Raw genomic sequence first — 11,197 nt, forward strand, 5'->3', positions numbered from 1 at the left:
CATGGGACAGGGTTTATGAGTTAATTCAAGACTTGTGCTTTTCAGCTAATGCAGATTTAGTTGAGAATACAGAATCAATTGACCATTTATTTTAGTATTTCCCTCAAGTAGCTTCTCAGGAATGGTTGAAAATGCAAAACATTGATCTAAAATTGACACTAAATATCCTTTTGGAGAGCAAGTCAATTAATAATAATTATAGTTTCTCAACTCAATCTGTAGTCTATTCAATAGAAATTGTATGTTAATCACAGCATAGTTGAAATATGCTGCGTAGTGTCTGGCCAGCAGAGACAGGTGGGATGGGCTAAGGGAAGCTGAGGTTTGGGATGTGGAATTGGAGATAAGGGGGAGTGGAGTTGCTGGGCAAAGGATTAATGCCAAATACATTTGAATGACACTGAGGGGCTTTGTTGATACAGTTGAGGCTGATGCCATGCAGGTGTTTGTACAAATGCATACACTCATTCAAATGCTCATAGATGGACATGGTTCCATACACCGTTGGCCTTGCTGTTATATTGGCCTGTATGTTTCTCGTTCATTGGTGGTGCATGGGGCAGGGAATGGAATTCAATGTATTTCTCAGGGTGGAATCTGATGCTTGAGGGGCAGCTCTTGGAGGGCTGTATCGGTCAGGTCCCCATTTGACAGTGGGAGATCTGTCGACGTGCCGTTGACCCTTTGTGTCTCTGGCTAAGAGGCTGTTAGATGACTAATGTGATGTGGTTGGGCAGCTTCCCTGTAAGTATGTTTATTACCAGATGAAATAGTCAAACTGAATCTACACAGAAAGGGAACATTTGGTTCATGAGCCAACCACTTAACGAGCAAGGTTTGTAGAGTCTACACATTGTATTAAAATGTTTACCTATCCAGGCCTGCTTTGTGACCAGATTAGCTGTTGATGCATACGAATTAGGACCAGTAAGAGAGAATAAAGGACACATGTTCAGTAATATTGGTGTGACATTTATTAATGTACAAGAGGCAACTAGTATCGTCTTCCTGCCGCTTCGTTTAATTCAGCCACAGTTCAGAAATTGTTTAAGAAATGCTTCAGCACAATGTACACGGGTTTACAATGGTCATTGAAGTTGATTTAGAGGTTGGAGGAAAACAGCACGACCTGATGAAGATATCCCAGAAGCCTTGTACATCTTCAGGTTCCCCAGGAAGATATCCTGCAAGACAAAATCGTCAGCAGGGTAGCCTAGTGGTTAGAGAGTTGGACTAGTAACCGAAAGGTTGCAAGTACAAATCATGAGCTGACAATGTACAAATATTTCGTTCTGCCCCTGAACAGGCAGTCAACCCACTGTTCCTAGGCCATCATTGAAATTAAGAATTTGTTCTTAACTGCCATGCTAAATAAAGGTAAAATACAACACGAATTCTAGTTCCCAGTCATGTGCACCTATACAAAACTCACATTCAGTCACAGGTGTAAGCCACATCCAAGTACTTATAGGTTCCGACACAGGGGTCACCGAACACAGAGTTGGATACCTTGACGATACACTGGCGCTTTCCATCACACCTGTGTGTCAACAGGTAGAGGTTAACACCACAGCCAATGACTTCCTACAGCTAAATGCACACTGAAGGTTTCAGTACCTTTCTGCCATTTTGCTGGTGGTGGATTGGCTGAGGCAGTTGGTGTTTTTGAGTTGTTGATGTGGGCGCCCAATGGAACACACATCGTGTTGACGACGACCATAGTTGGCACGCTGAATACGGATCTCACCTCGATCTGAGGAAGAGAAAGGACAAACCTTGGTGTTGGTGTGGGCTAGTGACTAATATACACGGCACCACATGATTAAACTGTACGGTAGTGTTGACCAGCTTACCACATAGTAGTTGAGAATCAGAGCCTTCACATATGATGCTGCTTACTGCAAAGACAACACAGGAGTTACACCACTGGCCAGACAAATTAAGACATACATTAGCCTGGTGAAGTGTTAGTGATGCGCACTGACAGGGAATGTTGATTTCAGGTGCATTTTTCTAAAAGTCATTATAAACTCGTTAGCATGAACCAAAGTACAAAAAGTTAGGCGCGTCATCTTCCACCGTTACCTTTTAGTTTCACTTCCTTATGAGCAGTTCTCGAAATGCTAACATTTTAAGCAAACTGGCTGGCTAGACCTAAACTGTTGAAAAAATAAAGTCGACCCCGCTACACCCAATCTGTGCAGTTTGTGCCATCTGTCAGATTGGCTATAAACCCTGCAAAACTGTAGGAGTTGCGCTAGCTAGTTACCGTTCACTGAAACATGGTAAACCAGATTAAGTGCACAAGCATCATATAAGCTTGACACTTGCCTTCCATGTTCTTGCTGGCTAATTGAGCTAGATATGTCAATTTAACAAGGAACAGCAGCAGCATATGAGACAAGTCAAAAAAGTTACTGCAAAAAGGGTCAATGCAGATAGTCATTCAGCAGTTAAGGCTTGGGGGAAGTAGAAGCCTTTCAGGGTCCTGTTGGTTCCAGACTTGGTGCAGCCGTACCATTTGTTATGGAGTAGCAGAGACCAGTATAACTTGGGGGGTGCGAGTCTTTGACAATGTAGAGCCTGCCGACACAGGTGGTGTCGAAATCCTGATGCAGGGAGCGCGGCCTCTGATGTACTGGGCCGTACGCGATACCCTCTGTAGCACCTTGTGGTCAGATGCCATACCTAGTGGTGATGCAGCCAGTCAAAAAGCTCTCAATGGTGTAGAATTCAGAATCGGAGGGCTGACACCAATCCTTTTAGCCTCCTGGCAGGGAAGGGCTCAGCCCTCCATTTCCTGTAGTCCACTACCAGTTCCTTCGGCATCTTGGCACCACACTGCCAGGTCTCTGACCTCCCTATAGGCTACTCAAACTAAACAAGTTGCATATCCACAGCTTGCTAGGGTTAGTTAGCAGTTGAGGGTGGTTTACACTTGGAGAAACAAAAGTTAACAAGCTGGTACCATAGGGGAACCAACCCATTATATTCCTTTTCTAGCAATCAGCTGAGCTTACTTTTTTACAAGATTAAAAGTGGGTAGGAGAATTAAACAATGTCCCAACATGACACAGTCATACCAACACTAAATATTAAATACTAAATACTATTAGCACACATTCAGAGACTGACTTGTTTCTTGCTGTTGGACACAGGAGTATTTGGTGTCCAGGTACTTATAAGTCCCGACACAGGGGTCTCCAAAAACGAAATTGGATGCAGGGACAATACACTCGCTCTTCCCACCGCATCTGTGTGTTTCAAAGACATGTTGAGGTCATGAGTTCATACAGGTAAACACAACAGGTTCCAGCACATTTCTGCCATCTTGCTGGTGGTTGTTTACACTACAGCCAAGGAGTTACAGGTTCTAGTACCTTTCTGCCATCTTGCTGGTGGAGGATTGGCTGAGGCAGTTGGTGTCGGTGAGTTGGTTATCAGGGCGCCCAATAGAACAAACATCGTGTTGACGACGACCGTAGTTCGCACGCTTGATATGGATCTTACCTCCATCTGAGGGAGATGGAGAACAGTGAGGCACGAAGGAGAGCCAAGTATGGGTCTCTATGGTGTGGGCTAGTGACGCTAATCTACAGTATAAACGATCATAGGTGGTCGGTGAGTATACTGTTCAGCAGTATGGACTAGCTTACCACATTGCAGTAAAGCATCAGAGCCTTCACACGTGATGCTGATTGCTGCCAGGACAAATAAACAGGAATTACACACCACTCACATTAGCTTGGTTAAGTAGTATCATCATTATTACATACAGTACCTCCATCTGTTAGTGTGCAGCAAGCTGTAGCCAGCACTGAAACAACATCACACAGCTAGTTCAGCAACATTCAACATCATATGCACTTGGACCATGAAGCTACAACTCAGCATTGGTCTCTATACGCAAGTTCAGCATTTGGTCTCATATTCCATGCTTTGAATACCTTTTTGCCCAAAAGGAACTGAATGTCCCTCAAATCATATTACATGTACTTCTTTTCACTCACAAATACAAACATTGTCATATATATTTAAATTCTAATCTGCATCAGATAAAGATTTTGTATACTCACATGTGACCACCGTCAGTCTCAAAATGCACATGATGCCAGGTACAGGAGTGGTACTAACAGAGAAAATGCAACTGATGATAACAAGATCCAATACACCTGGTATTTATGTTATGTGACATGTCTTAATTTACCCAGGTGTATCTATTTGTCTCCAGGTGCACCTCATTGCAATTAGGGGCCTGCGTTTGGTGGTCAAAACCTGGCTATTGAGTCAGTCTCATGGAGTTAGATAGAGGACTCTAGATGGATGAAATCCATGTTGGCATGAACATTGCCACTGAGGGCTTCCAACAAAGTAGCCATCTAGGTGGAGCTTCTCAAATCAAATCAAATCAAATTTTATTTGTCACATAAACATGGTTAGCAGATGTTAATGCGAGTGTAGCGAAATGCTTGTGCTTCTAGTTCCGACAATGCAGTAATAACCAACAAGTAATCTAACTAACAACTCCAAAACTACTGTCTTATACACAGTGTAAGGGGATAAAGAATATGTACATAAGGATATATGAATGAGTGATGGTACAGAGCAGCGGCTAGTAATACATGTATTACATAAGGATACAGTCGATGATATAGAGTACAGTATATACGTATGCATATGAGATGAATAATGTAGGGTAAGTAACATTATATAAGGTAGCATTGTTTAAAGTGGCTAGTGATATATTTACATCATTTCCCATCAATTCCCATTATTAAAGTGGCTGGAGTTGAGTCAGTGTCAGTGTGTTGGCAGCAGCCACTCAATGTTAGTGGTGGCTGTTTAACAGTCTGATGGCCTTGAGATAGAAGCTGTTTTTCAGTCTCTCGGTCCCAGCTTTGATGCACCTGTACTGACCTCGCCTTCTGGATGATAGCGGGGTGAACAGGCAGTGGCTCGGGTGGTTGATGTCCTTGATGATCTTTATGGCCTTCCTGTAACATCGGGTGGTGTAGGTGTCCTGGAGGGCAGGTAGTTTGCCCCCTGTGATGCGTTGTGCAGACCGTTCGTTAAGGAAGAATCACACGGGCCACTTTCAGTCGCAAAACCTTTGAGCATTGCAGATATACATTTCATGAATAGAGACAACGTATTTCCTTAATAATCTCCATGTCGGGGAGACATATTTGTTCAATATAGCATATTTTTATCTGAACCTTCCAAAAGGTTGCATCCTGCCTAACGCTCCCCATTATTCAATCCGGGTTATCTGGAGGGATCAGCCAATTAATTATACACTTGAGCAAACACTGCATAACTGTAGGTAGCATTAAATTGCCACCTTTGGCTTCATACAGTACCTTTTCAAACAAAACACTCTGTGATGGTGTGCAGCCTTTAAGTTTGTTTGCCAACTCATAGAAATTATAGAAGACAATGGACTACTTTAATAAAATGAATATTGCCTCTATTGTCTCTAATGTAATTACATTTGTTATTTGATTTGAATGGAGCTGCCCTTGCGCTCACGTACGCCATAATGGGACACATATAAAGATGATATACTGTGACTATCATTCTCTATGGTCCAATCTCTACGATGTGTTGTTCTGGTGGCTGAGTGTGTGTCCTCTTCCTCTCAACTGTCCATTCTCAGGGCTGCTGGACAGGTGCCTTGCCCGTCAACGTTGCAGCCCTTTGGGTGTTGCACTTATCAGGCTTCACCGCCATTGACCAGAAAGGCTGGTCCTAGTCATTTTGTGCATTTATATGTTCCCAGTTGCCACTCCTGTGAAGGGAGACCGCTGCACTTGAAGGCAGTTCGGTGACCACAGAACCCCAGTACAGCTACTCTATTGTAAACATTATTAAAGTTAACCGTGCTGAATGACTATGTACATATGGCAGCAGTCTCTATGGTACAGGTTAGAGTACCAGGTGGTGTCAACCCAGTACCCTGCTTTTAATAGTGACTAATTTTGGGCTGGGTACTGGGAGGAGGCCGGCTAGAGGAGACGATTTTAACGTCCGATGGACTGGAGTAATCAGTCTCTAGGTCACAGCTTTGATGCTCCTGTACTATCACCTCCTTCTGGATGGTAGCGGGGTGAACAGGCCATGGCTCGAGTGGCTGAGGTCCTTGATGATCTTCTTGGCCTATCTGTGACACCGAGCGCTGTAGGTGTCCTGGAGGGCAGGCAGTGTGCTCCCGGTGATGCGTTGGGCTGACCGCACCACCATTTGGGGAGCCCTTTGGTTGCAATTGCCGTACTAGGCATTGACACAGCCCTACAGGATCCTCTCAATGGTGCACCTGTAGAAGTTCATGAGGGCCTTACAGGACAAGCCAAATTTCGTCAGCCTCCTGAGGTTGAGTAGGTGCTGTTGCGCCTTCATCACATTTTCTCTACGAATGGATCATTTCAGGTTGATTGTGATGTGCACGCCGAGTAACTTGAAGCTTTTTGTCCTCTCCAGTGCGACCCTGTAGAAGTGGATGGGGACTAGCTCTCTCTGCTGTCTACCGTAATCAACAATCATCTCCATTGTTTTGTTGACATTGAGGGAGAGGTTATTTTCCCGGCACCATTCCGTCAGGGTCCTCACATCCTCCCTGTATGCCGTCTTGTCATTGTTGGAAATCAGGCCTACCACTGCTGTCAGCGAACTTGATGATTGAGTTGCCACTCAGTCATGGGTGAACAGGGAGTACAGGAGGAGGTTGAGCACACACCCTTGTTGTTCCACAGTCTTGAGGATCAGCGTGGTGAAGGTGTTGTTGCCTACCTTCACACCCGAGGTCGGCCCGTCTGCCCAGCTGCAAAGAGCGGGGTTGAGACCAATTGTCCAAGCTTGGTGATGTGGTATGATTCTGCTATTTCCTTTACATTTGATCCGGAACTCCCAACAGAAGCTAGCCAGCTAACTAGCTAGTAGTCAGCTTGCCACTGCTAGTTGTCATCAGCTACCTTTAGCAAGGACATATCTCGCCAGTCTGCACAGAGCTTCACAGAGCACAGAGCACAGAGCAAATCGGGCTTATTTTTCTCCATATCTCTGGATTCCTACCTCAAGCTCTGAACCTTTTCACCTAGGTCATCGCAGCTAGCTAGCTGCTATCCGATTGTCTTCTCCTGGCTAACGTCTCTGTCCCAAAGCAACCACCAATTAGCCTGGAGCTAGCCTATGCTAGGCCCATCTCCCAGCTAGCTGAAGAGGTCAATCAGCCACTCCTTAAGCTACAATACCTATTTTGCCAATTGGCCTGGACCCCTGTAATTGCCGATATGGAGCCCTGCTGATCCATCACGACTGGACAACTGACGTAATCCACCCGAGGGGGTTTCAACTGGCTCCCCCGTCATGAAGTCCCCTGAATGCCCATCTGCTAGCCTGCAATCCGCAGCTCGCTAGCTGTCCAGAGCACACCGGACTGTTAGCTGAAGAAGTCCATCAGACAATATTTTGGGGGCTACTGTATATATTTTGAAAATTGGCCTGGACCCTTTTACTACACAGAGTCCTGCTGATCCATGTCTCAATTGTCTCAAGGCCTAAAAATCCTTGTTTAACCAATCACCTCCCCTTCATGTACACTGATTGAAGTGGATTTTACAAGGGACATCAATAAGGGATCAAAGCTTCCACCTGGATATTTTTTTTTATTCATTTTTTTTTTTACCCTGACATTGCTCATTCTGATATTTCTTAATTCCTTTATTAACATTTTGGGGATTTGTGTTTATTGTTTTGTATTGTTAGGTATTACTGCACTTCAACTAAAGCTTGTAACATGCGCATTTTGTTGCACCTGCAATAACATGTGCAAAATATCTGTAGTCAGCAGTCTGATGGATTGTAGAAAGAAACGGTCTCTAAGCCAGTTGGAATCAGATTGCATACACCAATATGGACTGCCCGCCGATAAGGGAGAGAAGAGTTTGTGGTTGATTTTTGTGGGGTCCTTGATAATGATGCGTGCCTTCCTCAGGCAGATGTCCTGGATGGTGAGGGCACTGTCCCAGTGATGTACTTCACAACCCGCTAGAGTGCCTTGCAGTATGCCATACCATGATGCATCCACTCAGGAAGCTCTCAATGGTGCAGTAGTAGTATTTAGAGAGGAGGCAGCATGCCATATTTCGTCAGCCACCTTAGGAAGTAGAGACGCTGTTGTCATGTTGGTCCATGACGAGTCCGCAGTGATGTGGTTGCTGAGAAACTTAAAACTTGTGACCATCTCTACTGCAGTCCCGTTGATGTGGATCAGGGTATGTTCCATCCTCTGCTTCCAGAAGTCAACAATCAAATCCTTTGAAGCACCTGGTCATTCAGAGCAGCAAGAGTTTACTATTATTATAGTATTTACTGTTACATTAATGACAGTTAAAGGCGCTACATGGTCAATCTGCAGTCTGCATTGGCCTTTACAGTGATACGGACATTCATACGTTTTGAGCTTTGTGGAGCAGCGCAGAGCTGTTGAGCAGAGCTGGTGTGAAGGAAGTTGTCAAGGAAGTAAGTTTGTGTTTGTACAGGACTTCCCGCCCCCCAATTACCGTCAACCAATCATATCTATGCAGAGCCCTCCACAATGTTACACAATTTGGGAGGTACAGGGCTCAATTAGGCCTCTGCATGCCTCCGGATGCACCGCTATTTCCTCACACCCTCCTTACAGAATCTCCGACTACATTGCATACACAGCATTAATTGGTTCTTAAGTCCTGAAGGTTTATCCTTATCCTGGAAGAAATTGCACGTTATATTGCAAAATGACATAGTATATCACATACTGCTAGCCATTGAAGTATTTTAAAAAACCTGAGAACAAAGACGTGTCATTAACGCAGGAATCAATTGTTTGATCCAATGAAAATTGATATGAATTATTTGTTGTCCTGTGACGGTACCCTGATCCATGAGGGAACAGACAATACGTTTTAGTCGTCATCCTCATTTTCATATGCTCAAGGGACTTGGAAGGAGGCATTTTGACATAATTACACAAAGACACACTTTCAATCATGTGTTTCATACATGGATGATGACCATGATGTGAATGGTTTTGTAACACTTTTATGTTGTTGTTTTTTTCCCACATAGCAAATAGAGATATTATGATATAATTAAATAAATGTATTCAGGAGAAAGAAAATCTGAACACAAGCTGTCATTTTATCTGGATCAGGTCTGTATTTATTTATTGCAGCCTAATTATAAAATAAAGTATCCCCATACACAGCTATCGGATTATTTGAATGAATTGGCTAACATAGGCTACAATGTTTCCATCAATTAGTATAATGCCTAACCATTAATTAAGAAAATAAATATTTAACTATGGTATGATGTAACTTTCAATTTCTCTGTTAATATTCAAATTAGTGGATTCTGTTATATCAGCCACACCCGTTGCTAACAGTTTTATAAAATCGAGCACACCGCCATGCAATCTCCATAGACAATAGAATGTACCATACTGAAGTGCTCAGTAACTTTCAACATGGCACCATCATAGGATGCCACCTTTCCAACAAGTCAGTTCGTCAAATTTCTGCCCTGCTAGAGCTGCCCCGGTCAACAGTGCTGTTATTGTGAAGAGGAAATGTCTAGGAGCAACAACGGCTCAGCCGTGAAGTGATATACATACAAGCTCACTGAATGGGACATTGGTTGCAACACTCTCTACCGAGTTCCAAACTGCCTCTGGAAGCAATGTCCGCACAATACCTGTTGTCGGGAGGTTCAGGAAATTGGTTCCCATGGCTGAGCATCCGCACACAAGTCTAAGATCACCATGCGCAGTGCCAAGAGTCAGCTGGAGTGGTGTAAAGCTCGCCGCCATTGGACTCTGGAGCAGTGGAAACGCATTCTCTGAGTGACGAATCATGCTTCACGATCTGGCAGTCCGATGGACAAATATGGGTTTGGCGGTTGCCATGCGGATGCCATGCTACCTGCCCCAATGCATAGTGCCAACTGTAAAGTTTGGTGGAGGAGGAACAATGGTCTGGGGTTATTTTTCATTGTTTGGGATAGACCCCTTAGTTCCTGTGAAGGGAAATCGTAATGCTACAGCATACAATGACATCCCAGACAATTCTGTGCTTCTAACTTTGTGGCAACAGTTTGGGGAAGAATCTTTTCTGTTTCAGCATGACAATACCCCCGTGTACAAAGCGAGGTCCATACAGAAATGGTTTGTCGAGATCGGCGTGGAAGAGCTTGAATTGGAATTGGAACGCCGACTGCGAGCCAGGCCTAGTCGCCCAACATCAGTGCTTCTGGCTGAATGGAAGCAAGTCCCTGCATCAATGTTCCAACATCTAGCGGAAAGCCATCCCAGAAGAGTGGAGGCTATTATAACAGTAAAGGGGGGACCAACTCCATATTAATGCCCATTTTTTGGGGGAATGAGATGTTCGAAGAGCAGGTGTCCACATACTTTCAGCCATGTAGTTTACATTCCACACATGCTAAATACAAAAATAAGGTTCTGCCCCTGCAGCTACAATGTTTCCAGCTGAATGTAGCTTAATTGTTATATTTAAAGCTTTTAGCTAACAGCACAGCAGATAAGCAAGAACTGCACGGAACTAATGCATCAATATCTTAGAAATGTTATAATTTAGTTTAGGATGGAATAACGTTTAGAAGTCGTTTGTTGTTTTTAAAGTGAAGAAATCATTGCATTCTGCTCGCACATTGGGAAAAAATATCAGTCCTGTCTGCCTGTTGAGCTCTAAACTCTGCCATTGAATTTCAATTTTTTTTAAACGTTGTCTGTCTGTCTTCACCTCCAGGTAGGGAGCTAGCTACGAGCTAACATAATATTTCACTATGTTAATTATTTAGCTAATTATCTAAATATTTTATTGCAAAATATTAGTTTTTGTAAATGTGTCTCCAACCCCAGCCTAGCAGACATTATTAGCTAACTAACTGTCACGATCGTTGTTGTAATCATACTCAGACCAAAGCGCAGCGCGGAATCGGTTCGACATCCTTTTATTATAAGAGAACCGAAAAAAATAAAAAATAAATAAGGAATAAACGATACGTGCAGCTCAAGCAGTGCTCACAGGCAACTACACAGAAACATAATCCCACAAAACACTGTGGGGAAATGGCTACCTAAATATGATCCCCAATCAGAGACAACGATAAACAGCGGCCTCTGATTGGGAACCAAACC

At 43.7% G+C, this 11,197-nt stretch overlaps 1 protein-coding gene across 2 annotated transcripts; it reads right to left on the reverse strand.

Annotated features, from left to right (window-relative positions):
• Positions 1–951: 951 nt before the first annotated feature.
• LOC116369564 (L-rhamnose-binding lectin CSL3-like) lies at positions 952–4,204 on the reverse strand. 2 transcript variants are annotated; one of them, XM_031819544.1, is made up of 9 exons: positions 4,077–4,204; positions 3,782–3,817; positions 3,657–3,701; positions 3,381–3,516; positions 3,136–3,254; positions 1,854–1,898; positions 1,618–1,753; positions 1,433–1,540; positions 952–1,213 (listed from the first exon to the last, which is right to left on the reverse strand). In XM_031819544.1, exons 1-8 carry the CDS (start codon positions 4,105–4,107, stop codon positions 1,435–1,437), a joined length of 654 nt encoding a protein of 217 aa, XP_031675404.1. In that variant the 5' UTR covers positions 4,108–4,204; the 3' UTR covers positions 952–1,213; positions 1,433–1,434. The 2 variants fall into 2 exon arrangements, with proteins under 2 accessions (XP_031675404.1, XP_031675403.1); XM_031819543.1 differs by having other exon boundaries at positions 952–1,184; positions 4,077–4,203.
• Positions 4,205–11,197: the final 6,993 nt, after the last annotated feature.

The sequence above is a fragment of the Oncorhynchus kisutch genome, unplaced genomic scaffold (genome assembly GCF_002021735.2).
Source record: "Oncorhynchus kisutch isolate 150728-3 unplaced genomic scaffold, Okis_V2 scaffold2250, whole genome shotgun sequence".
NCBI classification, from domain to species: Eukaryota; Metazoa; Chordata; class Actinopteri; order Salmoniformes; family Salmonidae; genus Oncorhynchus; species Oncorhynchus kisutch.

Excerpts from the sequence above, each read along its gene's own strand:
- LOC116369564 (XM_031819544.1), bottom strand. The coding sequence starts at position 4,107 with ATGTGCATTTTGAGACTGACGGTGGTCACAT. Across the intron at positions 3,818-4,076 it reads GAGACTGACGGTGGTCACAT|TGCTGGCTACAGCTTGCTGC; the intron begins GTGAGTATACAA and ends ATGTTGTTTCAG. Across the intron at positions 1,899-3,135 it reads TGTCCAACAGCAAGAAACAA|TAAGCAGCATCATATGTGAA; the intron begins GTCAGTCTCTGA and ends TTGTCTTTGCAG.